This window comes from Colossoma macropomum, unplaced genomic scaffold, assembly GCF_904425465.1.
Source record: "Colossoma macropomum unplaced genomic scaffold, Colossoma_macropomum, whole genome shotgun sequence".
Classification (NCBI taxonomy): Eukaryota; Metazoa; Chordata; class Actinopteri; order Characiformes; family Serrasalmidae; genus Colossoma; species Colossoma macropomum.
In genome coordinates, this window is record NW_023494794.1 from 28,441,659 (window position 1) to 28,461,793 (window position 20,135).

At 40.9% G+C, this 20,135-nt stretch overlaps 1 protein-coding gene across 1 annotated transcript in view; it reads right to left on the minus strand.

Moving 5' to 3' along the window:
- LOC118814889 (voltage-gated potassium channel subunit beta-3) overlaps nucleotides 1-14,546 on the minus strand; it is a 40,941-nt gene extending 26,395 nt beyond the window's left edge. Inside the window, exon 1 of the mRNA XM_036580747.1 lies at nucleotides 13,947-14,546. Coding sequence (XP_036436640.1) covers nucleotides 13,947-14,257 — 311 coding nt within the window. The 5' untranslated portion in view covers nucleotides 14,258-14,546. The remainder of the gene's footprint in view (nucleotides 1-13,946) is intronic.
- Between the last annotated feature and the right edge of the window lie 5,589 nt (nucleotides 14,547-20,135).

Here is a 20,135-nt window from a genome sequence, read left to right on the forward strand (position 1 = left end):
TATTGTTATGATGTCAAGCTTATAACAATAGAAGAACCCTTTTGGTGCTATATAGAACTGTACACATTCTCCATCAATCTGAAGAACGATGTCACCATGCAAAGAACCATTTAAGCATTAAGTGGTTCTGTGTAGAACACATGGTTCTAAATAGAACCACCGCCTTTACTAAAGAACCAGCTTTTCTAAGTGTGTACGTTAGCCTTGTAGCTTCAATGCTAAAACTAGACTTCAGACACCAAAAGGGGAAGATTTCCAACGAACTATTCCTTTAAAGCTGTTCTCAGAATAGCGGACATAGCGAAAGCAGCTTAATCCCACTCAGCAGGTGGTGGAGGTGAAAGTGGACCATGTGTGGAATCCGGCTGTGTTTTTACACACTACTCTCCCCGACAATATTAACATTAACAGTAGCAGAACCACGACCAGCAACAATAAGCAATAAACAAACAACACAGCAACAAGAATAAACAAACAGAAGACCAAGAAGATGAAATCCTTCTATCCTGACATGCTGCACAAAGAATGGCATCCCACACATAGCACTGAAAACAGACGTCCACTTTACAGCGACTTAAAAATAGACCCCTGTGTGTCCTTTGTCTATTGCTACACCTACAGCACTGACACTAAACATCGGAAACAAAACATATATATGTTTCAAAGCATTTACAGCCCAGATTTTTAAAAACATCTGCATAATTCAGTGGTGAGCAGTCATTCAGAGTGGGTTGTTGTGAAATGGTTCATTGTAGAGACTCACAAATATAGTCATTTTATTTACTATCCAAAACCACCAGTGTCTTCTGAGTTTTATATGGGATGTTGATGATGGGAAAATAGAGGACAATCTGGAAAAATAAGTTTTCTTTGGGGACTATATTGCTTTACATGTACGCTTCAAAGTGTGTTCATAACCATTTCATGTAGTAACTTTCTGTGAGGGAGCTTTTAGAGGTGGACGTCTGGTTCCTATCACCACCACTGTGAACAATTCTGACTTGGTAAGTTTCTCTAGAACGGAGCGTTTCACACCAAACCGCTCTGAATGACTCTGTTTACATCTTAACCAATTAATTATGTACAAAAAATAAAAATGAGATTTATGTAGGCAACATATGCAGGGCACTATTAACTGTTTGAAAGACAAAATAAAGCTAATTTGCTGCGATATTTATTAGCTGCACATAGCTGTTGGCTATATTTGTGAACACTTACATTTAAAACCATGACATTATTTCCAACTCTGCCTGTCTTAGAGTCCAAATGGGGTGTTATATAGACACTGGGTGACATGATGGCTGGCGGGGTTTTAATTTCCACTCTTCCTGAGTTTTTCCTGGTCAAACACTGTATTTACCTACTAACGGAAACTTGGCTAATCAACCATATTTAAGCACATTTAAAACTGATTTTTCAGCGGACTGTCGCTTTAAAAGTATCTCCCTGTGTGTTCTTTGAAACATCGACAGCACTGAACTGAAACAGGCCGACTGAGTCTCGGCATGACCCCGGCCTCGTAATGCATGCAAATGGGGCCGAGCGCAACATAATCATCCCCTGTAAGCGCAATTAGACTGACTGTCATTAACGTTATTGTTGTTACTGTCAGCTGTGAACAGTGTCGCTCCAGCTAGAGCAGAAAAAACGCTCTTTTACTTTGCAGAATAACACCGTATAACTGCTATGCGCCATACAGGAATCATTTTATCCCATTAAATGCTTTGTGTGGGGGCGTCTTTGTGTATAGAAATATGCAGGCCCGGTACTATGGGGTGCAAATGCATGCACTAGGGTTGTCACCTCAGCCCTGTACAATTCCTAGAAACTCAGTCACTTTATTTTTTACTTAATTTAGTGGATGTAAAGCTCACAATGCTCTCAGATACCGCTCTCACATTATGCTGGTAGGCAAACAGGACATTCCATCGAAAATTTCTGCTGTCAAAAGTGGCGATGGCAGCATACAGCAGTAGTCAGTGTAGCGTTACGTCAATTTTCCCAAGTTTTGCCTTCGGACAGCAGTTTTTGGACGAAACAGGATATAAGCTTGTCTATTTTCCCCAATGATGCTGTCACCATGGCAACATTTGTGTGACTGCATGGCCCCACTGGTCATGTCCTGTGCTGAGGCACAGAATGAGTTTTCATATAAATGCAGCATAAGGAAGATAAATGTCAGTTCAGCTACAGAACCTACTCTTCTCAGTCATTGCACTGCAGTGCTGCCAACAGCCTAAACGGCGCACTTTTCCCAAACAACATTGAGGCTAATCTGAACCAATCAAACCCGTTTTTCGTATACAAATGTTTGGACTGGGTAAAAAGAAACAGTTTCAACTTCAGGAGAACGGCTAACATATGAAAATGCTTGGATTCCGTGTCATTTCGAGTGCAGGAATGGAATTCACTTCTTCAATCAAAATCCAGGATGATCCAAGAAAATCCTGGATGGCTGTCAACTTTAACTAACCGCTCAGTTTGATTTTAGCTTTGGGAAAAAGGCATTTAGACAGCTTAGCTCTTTACACCACTGCTGTAGCATGCATATCACTTTGTGGGTATGTAGAACATAGCACTTATACGTCCATCTGATTAACCTTGGAATATTCACGTGATCTCTGCTATTGGTGTATTGTGCGGCACTTAGCATCCTTTATCATTAGGATACTGGACCTCTGCTGATCAGTGGGCAACCCTCAGGATGATCTAGGTCTTCAGAGAAGGCCTAATGATTTCTGAGAACTAAAAATCTATCTGTAATATTTATTTCATCTTTTATTCCAGAGAATCGTGCTTGTATTTAAACTCTTATGCTCGTGGGTATATTTTGGTTTTTCCATCTTACACATATTGCTGTATGCTTACAATTTACTGCTGAAAACCAAAAATCGTAGATGCTCTTTGTATTTTTTTATAAAAATAGTTTTTACAGAGCAGATCACTGAAGAGACGCCATCTGTTTATAGTTTATAGCTCAGATTTGTGGAAAAATGGGTCGACTTTCAGTAGACAATTCAGCTTCTTTTATTATAAAGTTTAAAATTACATCACCCATCTATTTGACTGGAAAGAAGACAGTTACAGCTCTCATACAACCCCCACCTTTAGAATGTAGCTTATGAAATATGAAAGTTATGAAGAATATGACGAAGGAGTTTAACAGGTTAAACTCTGCACTACTCATGTTTCATCATTCAATTTCTGGATGAAAACAAAAGACTTAAATTCTTAAAATGCTGAGCCAATCAGGAATTATTTTCACCATTGTGTCTATGTAGATATAGCTAAGCAAGCTCTCCTATTGGTTAGGACTTCAGGAGCCGAAGAGAAGTCCTAACACATTAGATTAACCATCAGCATAACTAGGAGTGACAGAGGAATCAAACAACGGCGCTTTGATTTCCAGTGGGTGGAGAGGAACAACATCACTCTATTTCTTCTGAAAGGTCTAGATACATCACAGACTGTAAATATGAGTGGTAATCTAATCAGCAGGTGGTTAGAAATGGAAAACAGCGGCAGCTCTGAAAACAGCCAGGCCACTTTACTGAAAGACTCACAATGAAACTGCCTTCAGATTGATGTAGATGGTTCTATATAGAACCTTTTTGAAAAGAGTTCTATATAACACCAAAAAAGGTTCTTCCACTGTAACAAATCAGACATCCTAACAATAGAAGAACCCTTTTGGTGCTATATAGAACCCCTTTCAAAAGGGTTCTATATAGAACCATCTGTAGCACATTCTCAATCAATCTGAAAAACATTTCACCATGCAAAGAACCCTTTAATCATGCAAAGCCTTCTTTGAGTGTTCATGGTTCTTCATCCAACCCTTTTCTTCACTAAAGAACCCTTGAAGAACCATCATTTTAAGTAAGTAGCTCTATCTAATAGTCATGCTTCACCATTGTTACTACAGTCAGTGGAAAGCAACCTTAGCTAGCAAGCAGGCTTAATGCTGATTTGTAGGCAAACGTGCGTGTTTATAGTTCACGGTTCATAAGCACAGCTCACAGAGACTCACAGAGACCCATAGAGAACTAAACCAAACACAACTAAGCAACTAAATCTCAACAAAGTCCTTATAGGAAAGTCTGTTCACTCGGCAGCCACCTTTGCAACGCCGCCGGGCAGTTATTTCCAACCGTACAAGACCAGGCTCCTCCCTCTTTGAACTGGGAGAGACCAAAATACTCGAAACTGAAGATCATATTACCATTTCAAAAACATATTTGAGATCGCTGATAAAATCTGACAAAAACCTCATAAACAGTTTGTAGTGTTTTTCTCAGTAAAACACAAAAAACCTGTCTTATTCCTTTGGCAGATCATTTTACTTGTTTCGGATAATTTTGCTTCTTTCGAGAAATAAAGCTTAAAACAAGCAACTTGATCTGCAAATGGAATAAGACACTTTCATAAGATAAAATCACTTATTTAAAGTAAAAATTAATAGAAACAAGTTAAATAATCTTATAATATTCTTTCAGTCTTATACTGAGAAACATTAGATGTACTGACTACATTTAAGATGTTTTCACATGCTAAGATGTAATTTTTTGCAGTGTACTATTACGTCATATATCGTCGCCGTCCAAAGAAAACCACCTCCATTTTTGTTGATTTCAACATGCCAGCTGTCCTTTATAGTGTGTGAACATTTTATGATGATTGAACCAATACAAATGCTCCAAAATCACTTGGAATAAAACCCATTTGCAATAATTTACATTGAAAGGTAAGAGTGTTTTTGCCCTCTACTGTAAACCTACTATTTTGGAGATACTTGTTTTTCTTTGGACAGTGACGATATGAAGCACTTAAAAGACCATTTTTTGCTTCACAAATTAGCAGTTAAAACACAGCATATTCCAGTAAATTAATGGACGGTTAAAGTTTCAGTCATATAATCATGAACAAACAGCAAACACGCATTTTATTATATTTTTAAATGGCAACACGCTTTCCCGTCTGTGTCTGATGCTCCTGCAGTGATGGTGTTCTGGAGCCGGACTGGAAATATGTTTGTCTGCGGCTCCTCAAGGTGTGTGTGTGATTGTGTGGGTGGGAGAGGGTGTGAGGTGTGTGTGTGGGGGGGGTGTTACGCATATAATCGTGTGTGTGTGTGTGTGTGTGTGTGTGTGTGTGATCTGCCGATCTGTAAATATGTGAGACACACACTGCCGCGCTGCACACACTGTGCCGTTTCCGCCGGCAACCAACCCTGGACGGGCCGTTACCGTGGGCAACCAGCTCCAGCAATGCTCCTCCGCACACACACACACGCTCACACAAATACACCTTTCAGTAGTGCCACCTTCTACTGCTTTCAGATCACACCTGCTCTCTCTCTCTCGCTCTCTTTCATCCCCCATCATTCCATTGATCAGAGAGAGAGAGAGAAAGAGAGAGAGAGAGAGACGGAAACAGAGAAATGGGGGGAGACTGCAGCAGTGATGGAGGGAGAGATGTACACAGAGAGAAAGAGAGAGAGAGAGAGAGAGAGAGAGAGAGATGAGGATATTGATGGTCACTGGTTTGCAGTTTAATCTACAGAACACAGTTGTACATTCTGTTATTCTCTATGTACATAAATAATGTATCGCTGTTGTCAGGACAAAACCTCATATCTCCATTTTTGTCGTTTTTCAGTTTTTGACATAATCTGAAAATGCCTGCTGTCCTTTAGATTGTATGTAAATTTCACGCTGAATGGACCAAAAGAAATAACTAAAAATGATGTGGAAAAATTCTGGTTCCATTGACTTACATTAAAAGTAAAGTATGTTTTTTCCTTCTGCTGTAAAATTACCATTTTGGAGATACAAGGATTTGATCAGACAGCAGTGATACACACACACACACACACACACACGTATATATATATATATATATATTTAGGTCAGTTCTGCAGATTAATGTAGATGGTTCTTTATAGCACCAAAAAGGGTTCTTGTACTGTAAAAAGCCTGACATCGTAACAATAGAAGAACCCTTTTTGGTGCTATATAGAACCCTTTTCAAAAAGGTTCTATATAGAACCATCTGCGGCACATTCTCCATCAGTCTGAAGAACTCTTTCACCGTGCAAAGAACAATTAAATCATGCACAGGGTTTTTTTAGTTCATAGTTCTATGTTGAACTATTTTCTTTACTGAGGAACCCTTAAGGGACCATCTTTTTTAAGTGTGTAGCTCTATTTAATAGTCATAATAGTGTTTTATATGTTTTCCAACATGTTAAATTCAGTAAATAAACAGTAATTGTGTATTAAAATGAGCAGAAGTGTGTCTCAGTAGGGGACGTGTTCACTTATTTACAACAAAGACAGGTCATTTGACCAGGGGTGCCCAAGCTTTTGCATACCACTGTGTTACGTACATAGTTAAATATATAGTATACACAGTATACATAGATAAATACTGAGTATATACAATATTTGTAGTAAAACATTTAGTATATATTAAGGCACATTAAATGTAAATGTACATAATGTAAATTAAATGTACAGTTTATAGAACATACATAAGTAACTGCAGTATATAGTGTCAAATAAAATTAAGGACTTGATTGACTCTCCATCTCTCTCTCTCTTTCATCCCTGTCTCTCATTCGCTGTTTTTCATTTATTCTCTCGCTCACTCTCTCTCTTTTCTTTTCCATCAGCCCAATTGCACTAGCACAGGTGCATTGTGGGGTGACGTGGATAAGCTGCTGTCTGCAATAATGGTATGAAAAGGGAGCGTAATCATTGCACGCACACACACACACACACACACACACACACACACACACACACACACACACACACACACATAACTCTGTAAAGCCAGTGTGTGCTAAGAATAGCCTTCAGTTACCATCAGAACACTGACAGTGTGTGTGTGTGTGTGTGTGTGTGTGTGTGTGTGTCCAGTACAACTACAAACACATAAAGGTCAAATGTTAGACATGGCAGGAGTTATGGCTGTGCTGTTGCGTGAGGCCTGTCACAGACCATAACACAGTGTGTGTGCGTGTGTAGGTGTGTGTGTGTGTGTGTGTGTGTGTGTGTTTTGTCTACAGCTAAAGGGGTGAAATAAAACACACTCAGCCAATTAAATGAGTTTGTTTGCTGGCAGGATGTGTGTTATGTAACACCTCAAGAGGTGCACACACACACACACACACACACACACACACACATACACACACACACACACACACACACACACACACACACACACACACGCACACATACACACACACACACACACACGCACACACACACACACACACACACTCTCTAGTATAGACAGCAGGTGAGCTATTATAATGTAGTTTAGCTATAGCTGTATTAGATGTATTTCATCGCTGCCCCAAAAAAAATTTCTCCTTTTTTTTCCAATTTTTACTTTTCCACATCATCTGAGCGCAGCAGCTCAAATTCACAGTGAGTGAAAAATTCATGCTGAAGATATAGAAATAGAAACGCTTAAATATTGCTTACAATGTCCCTTATTTATCACACCTCTCAGAGTAAAATGCTGATCTGGGCTCAGTTTATGCCTTTTACGTAGCACTGAATATGATGACACGGACGGATGTGCCTTGATCTTAGATCAGTGCTCTTACTCTGAAATGCTTGATAAATACGGCCTTTGACAGTAAAGGTTTTTGACCTCATCCGTAACGTTACTGTACTGGGGATACGTGTGTGTGTGTGTGTGTGAGTGTCTGTGTGTGTGTGTGTTTATGCAGTACCATCTAAAAGTTTTTGACACTTGAAATTATATTTAAAAGCTGTTTATCTGGTCAGTAAGATTTTACTGACTCATCAAAACACTAATATTAGAATAACCACAAAAAAATCAGTAGTGATTTTAGCAACACTTTGCTGTAAGGTGCTGTTCGTAAGGCTCTTTGACACCTACATAAGATCATCACGCCAGCTGACATAACCCTACATAAATGTTTATAAATGGTTTTTCCGTCATTCACGGTCATTAACGGTGACATTTTGATCAAAGTTGCATTTATGACAGATGACGCCTACTGGAATAAGCATTTATAAACATAGGTCTATGTCAGTCGTCATGACGAGTTTACGTAGGTGTCGTAGCCTTATGAGCAGAACCCTACAGTAAAGTGTTTCTGTGATGTTATGTGTTTATGTCAGTGTGTGTGTTTAACCATCTTCTGCTCTCTCCTCGAGGAAACCCAGTATTATTGTGGTTTTCATCAAACACGTTTTATCTAATCAGTGCTTCATTTTGTTAGATCAGGTGCTGCTGAAGGAAATTAATAAATCCATGTGATTTCGCTCGAGGCATCCAGGAGAAATCTGGGACCAAACTTTGTTTTTCAAACTAGCTCACAAGACATCTAAAGAAATTCTTGTTGCTTTCACTGTATTTATATTTATTTATTTTAATACAATAGTTTGTGTTTATTCTAATGATCTAGATGCCAAATGGTTTTAAACAATGTGGCAGCTGCCTTCTACATTGTGTTAGAATTTCATGATGAACAGATTAGTAGAACTGACCCAAAATTACATGTATAGAAAATTATCTGGTTCCATTTACTTCTATTCAAAATGAAGAAGCTTTTTCCTTCTCCTGTAAAGTGGCCACATATGACCACATATACACACACACACATTGACCACACAGTATAAAATATATGTGTGTGTGTACATATATACCTATGAACCAAAAAAGTGCGAGTTAACAGTGTATGTTTACAGTGTGTGTGTGTATATATATATATATATATATATATATATATATATATATATATATATATGTATATATATATATTGCTGCTGTCAGAGCAAAACCTTGTTTATCTTATATATATATATATGTGTGTAAATAGTGTGAGTTTACAGTGTATAAAGGTTTTTAAATATAATATAAAATACATCCATAACGCACTCACACACACATATACAGGACTTCATTGCTGCTGATCCTAAAACACATTAAAATTGATCACTCACTGTATCAGCCGCACTACAAAATCCTAAACACACACACACACACACACACACACACACACACACACACATACACACACACAGTATCTCATTGCTCATCACACACACTCAGAGTTAAAGTGGCTGTCTGCAGACCCTCGTTAATCTTTAAATACGTCATAAAACATCACCGTGTAGAATTACACACACACACACACACACACACACACACACACAGCAGTAAAGGGAGTTTTCAACAGGTGTAACACACACACACACACACATGTTGGTTTCACTATACGTGTGAGAACTTACATTAACTTCACATTGACTTACATTGTATTACTGTAGTTGAGTAGTACTAAACCTAATCCTAAGCCTAAACCCAGGGACGTCACTACACCCAGTGTTTTAACTTTGACTGTTGCGCTAAACTGTAAACAGAATGATCATGCAAATTCACTATAGTTACTACATTTCCCACAATGCCCCAGCATATTTTCTTTGATCGCTTTCAATGTCCATGAATTCAGGCTGTACTCTAACTCAGAGTGGATGGACATGCAGGGACATTAACGACGTAGATATTAGAAACATATGAATATCTGTTTTTAAGTCCACAGAGCAGCCTGGGTAATGCTGTCGGTCATCTTAAGGCTGACCACTTCTTATCCTCCCAACACTGCACATCAGATCACTGAATCAAAGGCATTAGTTATGTTAGCAACTGTTATCTTAATCGAGTACACCAAAAACATGGATGTGATTTTCTAATAAATGGGACTTCACTGATCTGATAAATCACAGGACTGGCATGTATTTTTTTTTTTTGGCTCAAATGAATAATTTCACATACTTGTGTGTAAAATTAAAAAGAAAGCATCAGTAAAACAGGAAGAAGCTGACAGTGTTAAAGGAGAATCAGAACAAAGAGACAGAACCAAAGTGTGAAATAAATGGGGGTCCTGGGGGGCCCAGAATGTCCCAAGTAATCTCTTGGACCCCATGGATAGCTCAAGATCAAAATACTGGAGGGACCCTGAAAATAAACGTATCATGATGTTATGCTGTCCATCAAGGGTAAAACAGACACTCAAATCCAGATTCAGTGAAGCTGTTTCTCTGCTTCACCCACAATCAGCTTCTGTCTCTGGTGTTCTTAACTAACTAGAGCTGCAGCACTGCTCTGCCTCAGGGTGGCGCTGTAGCAGACTGGTTCACCTAGGTGGTCCTTCCTTTCTTAGCAACTGTAACTATGGACTGTAACTATATTTCCAGGAGAAGAACTGTTAAACCAAACATTCTGGCTCTATTAAAGCACCAGCACTGCTGAGGCAAGTTAGCAGTTATTGAACACTGGAGTAGCCAACCAACATGGGACCCCCGGAATACCAGGGGGCATTTCACACACTGGAAGGATCGAAAAGAAAAATCAAAACAGAAAATCAGAGAAAGGAGGATCAGAAGAGGAAGGAGGAGTAAACAGAGGAACAGAACAGGGAGAAGGAGAGAAGGAAGGATCAGAACAGAGAGAAGGAGCAAAAGGAGGATCAGAAGAGGAAGACGGACTAAAAGGAGAAACAGAAGAGGAAAGAGGAGTGCAAGGAGGAACAAAACAGGAATATGGAGGAGTAAAAGAAGGATCAGAACAGAGAGAAGGAGTGAAAGGAGGATCAGAAGAGGAAGAAGGAGTAAAAGAAGGATCAGAACAGAGAAGGAGCGAAAGGAGAATCAGAACAGAAGAAGTGAAGGGAGGATCAGAACATCAGGAAGGACTGAAAGGAGGAACAGAAAAGAGAAAAGGAGCGAAAGGAGGATCAGAAATGAGAGATGGCGTGAAAGGAGGATCAGAACAGAGAGAAGGAGGAAAAGGAGGAACAGAACAAATGAGTGAAAGGAGGATCAGAACAGAAGAAATGAAAGGAGGATCAAAACAGAGAGAAGGAGTGAAAGGAGGACCAGAACAGAGAGAAGTGGTGAAAGGAGGATCAGTACAGAGAGAAGGAGTGAAAGGAGGATTAAAACAGAGAAAGAGTGAAAGGAGGAGCAGAACAGAGAGAATGAGTGGAAGGAGGAGTAGAACAGAGATAAGAAGCGAAAGGAGGAGCAGAACAGAGAGAAGGAGCAAAAGGAAGAGTACAGCAGAGAGAAGGAACAAAATGAGGATCAGAAAAGGAAGAAGGAGTAAAAGGAGGATCAGAACAGAGAGAAGGAGTGAAAGGAGGATCAGAACAGAGAGAAGGAGAGAAAGGAGGATCAGAACAGAGAAAAGGAGTGAAAGGAGGATCAGAACAGAGAGAAGGAGAGAAAGGAGGATCAGAACAGAGAAAAGGAGTGAAAGGAGGAACAGAACAGAGAGAAGATGTGAAAGGAAGATCAGAACAGAGAACGAGTGAAAGGAGGATCAGAACAGAAGGAGAGAAAGGAGGATCAGAAGAGGAAGAAGGAGTAAAAGGAGGATCAGAAGAGGAAGGAGGAGTAAAAGGAGGATCAGAAGAGGAAGGAGGAGTAAAAGGAGGAGTGTCTAACCCTGAATGTAAGTGAACACAGGATGTTTTCAATTGAAAACCAGCCAAAAGGTCCTCAATTTTGCAAAAGTCTCTGTCATTGTGAGGACAATTGGTCCACACAGGAGGAGCAAGACAAGTACACACACACACACACACACACACACACACATACACACAGCAAGCAATACACACACACACACACACACACACACACACACACACACACACATACACACACACACACACACACACACACACACACACACACACACACTGCAGTCAAATGCAAAAATAATATGTAAAACTCAGCAAATAAACAGCAATTGTGCACTAAAATGTGCAGAGTGTTCTCTGTTGTGGAAAATAATCAACCAAACATGAAATCTGACTGGGGGTGCACAAACTATCGCACGCACCTGTACATGAAGTACAGTAAAGTACTGCAGGGACAGGTTCAGAATATAACTGAATATATAAAGACATGAACGTTCACACAGGATTAACATAACCTGGGATTATTTAGAAAGCTTGACAGCAAAGGATTAACATAACCTCCTGTGATGGATTGGTGGCCTGTCCAGGGTGTTTCCTGCCTTCTGCCCAATGATCACTGTGATAGACTCCAGGACCCCCCACGACCCAGGAGGATCAGTGGTTTAGTAGAAGAATTAATGAATTAATTAATATAACCTGGGATTATGTATATGGTTCATTTTATAGCACAGGATTAATATAACCTGGGATTATTTCTACAGATTGTTTTACACAGGATTAATATAACCTGGGATTATTTCTATAGACTGTTCTGTAGCACAGGAATAACATAACCTGGGATTATTTCTATGATTTATTTCATAGCACAGGATTAATATAACCCGGGATTATTTCTATGATTTATTTTATAGCACAGAATTAATATAACCTGGGATTATTTCTACAGATTGTTTTATATACTACATGATTAGTATAAACTGATTTTATTTCTGTGGTTCACTTTATAGCACAGGATAAATATAACCTGGGATTACTTTTATAGTTCATTTTATACACAGGATTAATATAATCTGGGATTATTTTCATAGTTCATTATTTAGCACAGGATTCATATAACCTGGAATTATTTCTACAGACTGTTTTATAGCACAGGATTAATATAACCCAGGGTTATTTCTATAGCACAGGTATTTATATAACCTGGGGTTATTTCTCACTCTTAAAAAGATGGCTCTTCAAGTGTTCTGTTGTAAAGACAATGGTTCTATATAGCACCAAAAAGGGTTCTTCTATTGTGAAGATGTCAAGTTTGTAAAAATAGGAGAACGCCTTTTGGTGCTGTATAGAAGCATTTTCAAAAAGGTTCTATATAGAACCATATACAACACATTCTCCATCAACCGGAAGAACTATTTCAGACGATGCAAAGAACCATTTAAGTGTTCCTGGCACCCCTGAAGAACCCCTGAAGTTCCGTCTGACAGCTTGTTTCATAGAATAATATAACTCAGTTTTATTTCTATGGTTCATTTTAAAAGCGAGATTAATATAACCTGGGATTATTTCTGTGGCTCATTTCATTTTTTTTTACTGCTGTAAAGAATGCGATCCGTAAGAATGACAGAGCAACACTGTTTACGTCACTCCATTTCTCCGTTTAAAATAAATCCCAATAGCCCTACACACATATACAGCAGAGGAGAACCCTCAGAGCCTTCACGGCCTTCAGAGAAGGCCTAATGATTTCTGTGAAACAACTAAAAATAAACGTCTGTAATTTTCAGTTCATTTTTTATTCAATATAATATTCACGCTAGTTGTATTTAAACTCTGCCGGTCGTGTAGTAATAATCTCATTGTTAAGCGTTGGTTGGAAACTGCCCAATAGAATGTTGAAACGCCCAACGGAAAACTGTCCAATCAGGACTGCTTTCTCTGTGGTCTCTGGGTAGATAGAGGCCAAGCTGCTCTCCCATTGGTTAGGACTTCAGGAGCTGGACTGAAGGCCTTACACGTTAGATTAACTACTGACATAATTAGGAAGTGACAGAGGAATCAACCAATCACGCTTTGATGTACAAAATGACCAGTTTAGTGAGGAAAACATCTTCTGGAAGTTCTAGATAACTGACTGTGTATACGAGCCGGAGTCTAAACAGTGTTCCGGGTAGTTGTTAGGAATGGAAAACAGCAGCGGCAGCTCTATGGCAGAACGCTTTACTGAAAGACTCACTGTAAAACTGATACAAACATGTATGATGATGCATATATATGATAATGATAATGTCTGTTATATACACACACACACACACACACACACACACACACATATCTATATATATATATATATATATATATATATATATATATATATATATATATATATATATTTTCTTGCTCTACTTCACCTCCAGTCCATTTATGCCCCACCCCAACCTGGCCCCTTCCCCAGTTAAGCCCCTCCCTTCCTGCTCACCTGTACTTCATGTTGCTATGGCGGCCGATGGCTTCCTTCATGTGGGCGTGGCTCTGGCCCGCAGGTCGTGACCCCGCGCCCTCCCGGGGTTTGACCGTGCTTTGGTGGGGGTAGTTTCCATTGCCCGACTGCACGCTGCCCCGTTCAATGACTACCCCTCCGCCCCCGCTTCCTGACCCCCCTCCACCCCCACCAGCCCCTCCGCCGCCACCTCCACTGCCCCCTGGTGGCGGGGCGGTCCTGAGGCCGCAGAGCCGGTCCTCACTGCGGCTCTTCAAGTTGTGTTCCGTGCAGGCAAACGACACCTGCATCCTGACCACCGCTCACACACACACGCACACTCAAACACACACACACACGGGGAGGAACGCTCCGGCTGCGTCTCACACACACAGCGCGCGCCTGTGTGTGTCCACTCTGCGTCTCCTCTTCAGGATCTTCACGTGCTCGCGGCTGCTTGGAAAGGTTCCGCGAGCCCAATTTAAAAAAGGGACCCCAAAACCACACGGTAGCGCGCGCTGTTTCCGGTGCCTTCAGCAGCAGCCTCGCGCGCCGCTCTGCAGCTGCACCTCCGTATCTCCCGGTGTGCGTGTCATGTTCCCTCCGCGTGAGTCCCGGTGTTTCATCCTATTTTTTTTTATTCATCCTCTTTTTTCCCCCCTCGCTCCGTTTAAAGCGCGCGCAGAGCGCAAGCGGGTGCTGTCCGTCCGCTTCGGTCCGTCAGCGCGCGCAGACTGCAGATAGAGAAGCCCGCGTGCAGGGCGCGTGCAGACACACCGCAACAAACACACACGCATACACACACGCGCGCACACACACATACACACACGCGCGCGCGGGCACACACTAGCACCGCGTCCTCCTCTCCGCCGTCTCGTGCGAGCCAAAACGTTCACGAACCGAACGCGTCATTCAAACACTCACACACACACACACACACACACACTCACGCACTGAAATCCCGAGCGCGCGGCGTTAGCGCTCGAATCGCTCGCGCTGCTGCTGTCGTCTTTGTAGTCGCGCGCTGCTGCTGCTGCTGCTACTGCTGCCGCTGCGGCTCTCCGGCGCGTGTCCCATCAGCGCCGCTACAGCGCGAGACTCCCGCAGATACAGCGCGGTGACGTCATCAATCGCGAGGTGGAGGGGGGCGGCCGATTAATGACGGATGATAGAGACTCGCGCGCGCACATACAGTACTGTGTAGAAGTCTTGGGCTATAATACGGGCGGAAAACATTATTGGAATTAATACAAGTAAAGAAACCCATTAAAAGCGAGTTGATCAACCAGTTTCTCAGACTGAACTTTGGAGGTGTGTCTGCAGATTCTTTGAGGAACTGAAAGTGAGTGACATATTTAGTTTATATATATAAAATATATATATATATATATATATATATATATATATATATATATATTTATATACCTATATATTTACATACATACATACATTTATATATATAAAAGCATAAAGCATAATGAGCAATAATAGCTCTCTTTAAAGTGTGTGTCCTATGGCTATTGGCTATTAAAATTACATATGAAGTCCTCCTATTGACCCATAACACCAATACAGTCCAGCCTACTGCTCAATACACATACACACACACACACACACACACACACACACACACACAAACACACACACACACTCAGTAATGCACTCTCTCAGTCACACACATAAACACACGCACAGTCAGCAATGCACTCTCTCAGTCACACACATACACACACCCACATAGTGAAAAAAATGTGCACTCCAGCAATCGCATGGATTTGTTCAACACAGCACACCTCATTTAATTATGGTTGCTAAGGTATCCAAGGTGGTTGCTAGGGTGTTGCTAGGGTCTTGCCAAGGGGTTGCTATGGTATCCCAGGTGGTTGCTAGGGTGCTGCTAGGGTCTTGCCAGGTGGTTGCTACGATATCCCAGGTGGTTGCTAGGGTATTGCCAGGGTCTTACCAAGTGGTTGCTACGGTCTCCCAGGTGGTTGCTAGGGTCTTGCCAGGTGGTTGCTATGGTATCCCAGGTGGTTGCTAGGGTGTTGCTAGGTGGCTTCTAATGTAGTATCCCACATTTTTGCCTGAGCATTGTTAGTGTACTCGTCTCGTGGTGACATAAGAAGGGTGCACAAACTTTTGGCTTATTTGTCCCACCATTTATGCCTGCACACAGTAACTAATTATTAGCAAAAGTGCAATTTTCAACACTACCTTTTCTGATAAATGTTCGTCCACAAACTCATCATTCAGTGTTCAAGATATCAGCACTGAACCAACTCCGGTAGGTTTGGTCTGATGGAGGACGGGGTGCTTGTGTACAGCTTGTTGACTGGACATACAGTTTCTGTGTAGCAAACATTAAAACATTACCCTAGCATCCACCTGGAACACCATAGCAACCACCTTGGATATGAGAGATGACCAGCTGGAAGACCATAGGGACCTAGCAACCACCCAGAATACCATAGAACCCAACTAGCAACATGCTTACAACCTCCTGGAACACCATAGCAACCCCTTGGCAACTTCCCTTGGCAACCACCTGGAACACCATAGCAACCATCTAGCACCGTCCTAGCACCACCAGGGAATTGCTTAAGCTGCACAATCTGTCTGCATTTTCCTCATGAAATGCATATTTAGTTACATTATAAAACAGGTATTATAATATTATTATATTGTTGTATTGAAACCTGGTTCCAGGACATTTTTCTTTTTTCCCCACCATCTAAAAATGTCAGCTGTTCTTTACATTGTGTGGTTATTTTATGATGAATAAGCCAACAGAAGCCAAAAATAAAAAAAATAAAAATAAAATTTTTAAATAACTTACATTAAAGTCTTTCCTTCTAATATTAAGGCACAATTTTGGAGATTTTGTTAAGACAGCTATGCACATACACACTTCCATCCACACACACAGTACACACACACACACAGACACACAATACACACAGAAACACACAGTACACACACACACACACACACACACACACACACACACACACAGTACACAACCATTACAGCCATTCAAGCCACTAAGAGCAGTTAACAGCTCCAACTGTTCACTCCCACTAAATCATTCAGGAAAATCCAATAAACAATCAATAACTCATCTTCAGCACATCAATATGAACTACAAAAGCTCCACTGTACACTAACACTCCAACTCGGCATTGTCTCTGTGTTTGTTTAATCAAATTTCATTGTTAATGTAAGAGCAGCTGTAACTGTACTAAATGCTTACTTATTATTCGTTTTTATATGTTGCTGCAGTGTATATACTTCATATTATATATTATATTTCTATATGTCTACCTCTATTCATATCATTACTATCTATTTAATCCAGTGGGTTTAATATGCTTTGTTTATGTACATCATTAAACCCTTACATGGCCAACATACCTTCTACTTCCACTCACTGGCCACTTTATTAGAACCAACTACCATGTGCTTCCACCAACTGGCCACTTTATTAGAAACACCTACCTTGTGCTTCCACTCACTGGCCACTTTATTAGAAACACCTACCTTGTACTTCCACCAACTGGCCACTTTATTAGAAACACTGACCTTGTGCTTCCACTAACTGGCCACTTTATTAGAAACAACTACCTTGTGCTTCCACTCACTGGCCACTTTATTAGAAACACTGACCTTGTGCTTCCACTAACTGGCCACTTTATTAGAAACAACTACCTTGTGCTTCCACTCACTGGCCACTTTATTAGAAACACCTACCTTGTGCTTCCACTCACTGGCCACTTTATTAGAAACACCAACCTTGTGCTTCCACTCACTGGCCACTTTTTTAGAAACACCTACCTTGTGCTTCCACTCACTGGCCACTTTATTAGAAACACCAACCTTGTGCTTCCACTCACTGGCCACTTTTTTAGAAACACCTACCTTGTACTTCCATTAATTGGCCATTTTATTGGAAACAACTACCTTGTACTACCACAAACTGGCCACTTTATTAGAAACACCTACCTTGTGCTTCCATTAATTGGCCATTTTATTGGAAACAACTACATTGTACTACCACAAACTGGCCACTTTATTAGAAACACCTACCTTGTGCTTCCATTAATTGGCCATTTTATCAGAAACAACTGCATTGTACTACCACAAACTTGCCACTTTATTAGAAACAACTACCTTGTATTTCCACTAACTGGCCACTTTATTAGAAACACCTACCTTGTGCTTCCACTCACTGGCCACTTTATTAGAAACACCTACCGTGTACTTCCACTCACTGGCCACTTTATTAGAAACACCCACCTTATAAGTCTACTCTATGGATGTACTGTTAGAGACAGTATTTTCCTATTTGTTGTTGCAATTTATAAACCCCCTCTGTACCCTATTCATTGTTGGTCAGTTTCTGACCACAGGGCTGCTGTTGACCAGGTATGATATAGATGGTGGACCACTCTCAGCAATGGCTAGAGTCTCTAATACAGTAGCAAGATTAGAAGAGAGGGGTTTAAGATAAAGTGGCCTTAGGAATGTGTAGCTGTCCATGGTGCTGAACTCGAGAACCACAGCCTTAAAGAAAACAAGAACACAGTAAATACAAATCAGAACCTCTATCTGGTTTACAGTAAAAAGGACAGATTGTGAGCAGTGGAACTGTTGTTATAAATGTTATGTGTGCACCTCTGTCATCTCCTTCTCCTAGAAAGCTCAGAAACAGCAGAAATCTGCATTAAAAGCATAAGCGGATTGGCTGGACGGATGAGGCATGTTCTTAATGTACAGATGCTCATATATCGGCTTAAGAAGAATTATGGAGAGAACGTCAAACATCTGAGGCAGAAAAGGTGCCACGTGAGGTGTAACCAACCTGAGGAGTCTGGAAGTGACCTCATATACTTGCCTGTGAGGAATGTCCTACTAAAACCATAATTAAGCAATCATTACAAACTAATTGGCAGGAAACGATAAAAGTAGGTCGGCGCAGATATTGGAAAAATAGGATCTACTGAAGGACAAAAAGTTCTCCCTCCGCTCTAATTTAGAGCTCAGTGCACATGTTTGAGAGGTTTGAGTGGAGATAGAATGTTTTCTTTCACATGTGCTGAGACAGTGTTTTCTACATGAACAGCTGTCCGGCCCTCTAGTGGCCATACATTTCAACTGCAGCTCAATTATTCATGAAAAAATGAATCTCACTTTGGCAGCAAAAACGCAGGAAACAGATCTCTCTCGCGGGAGAAAGAGGCTTTTAAGTGCTTCTACCTGAAAACAAAAACACACAGCGTGAGACAGCGCACACACACACACACACACACACGCACACACGCACACACACACACACACACACACACACACACACGCACACACACACACACACGCACACACACGCTTGGCGGGTCGTTTGAAGTGTCAGCAGTAAACTCATTAGTGTAGAGTGGAAGAGGTTTGCTTGGATTATCTACAGATGGCACTCAAAACCAGGACAGTCTGTACTTCCTACTATTCTCTCTTTCTCTATCTCCTTCCGACTCTCTCTCCCTTCTTTTTCATATCTCTCTTTCTCTTTTCTCTCTATCTCTCTCTCTTCTCTCGCTCTCTCTCTTCTCTCTTTCTCTATCTTCTTCCTACTCTCTCTCCTTTTTCATATCCCTCTCTCTCTTCTCTCTCTCTTTTCTCTCTCTCTCTCTTCTCTCTCTCTTCTCTCACTTTCCTTATCTCCTTCCTACTCTCTCTCTCCTTTTTCATCTCTCTCTCTCTTTTCTCTCTCTCTTCTCTCTCTCTTTCCCTTTCTCCTTCCTACTCTCTCTCCCCTTTTTCATATCTCTCTCTTTTCTCTCTCTCTTCTCTCTCTCTTTCCCTTTCTCCTTCCTACTCTCTCTCCCCTTTTTCATATCTCTCTCTCTTCTCTCTCTCTTTTCTCTCTCTCTCTCTCTTCTCTCTTCTCTCACTTTCCTTATCTCCTTCCTACTCTCTCTCCTTTTTCATCTCTCTCTCTTTTCTCTCTATCTCTCTCTCTTCTCTCTCTTTCTTCTCTCTTTTCTCTCTTCTCTCTCTCTTTCCCTTTCTCCTTCCTTCTCTCTCTCTTCTTTTTCATATATCTCTCTTCTCTCTCTCTTTCTCTCTCTCTCTCTCTCTTGTCGCTCTTTCTCTCTTCTCTCTCTTTCCTTATCCCCTTCCTACTCTCTCTCTCTCTTTTCA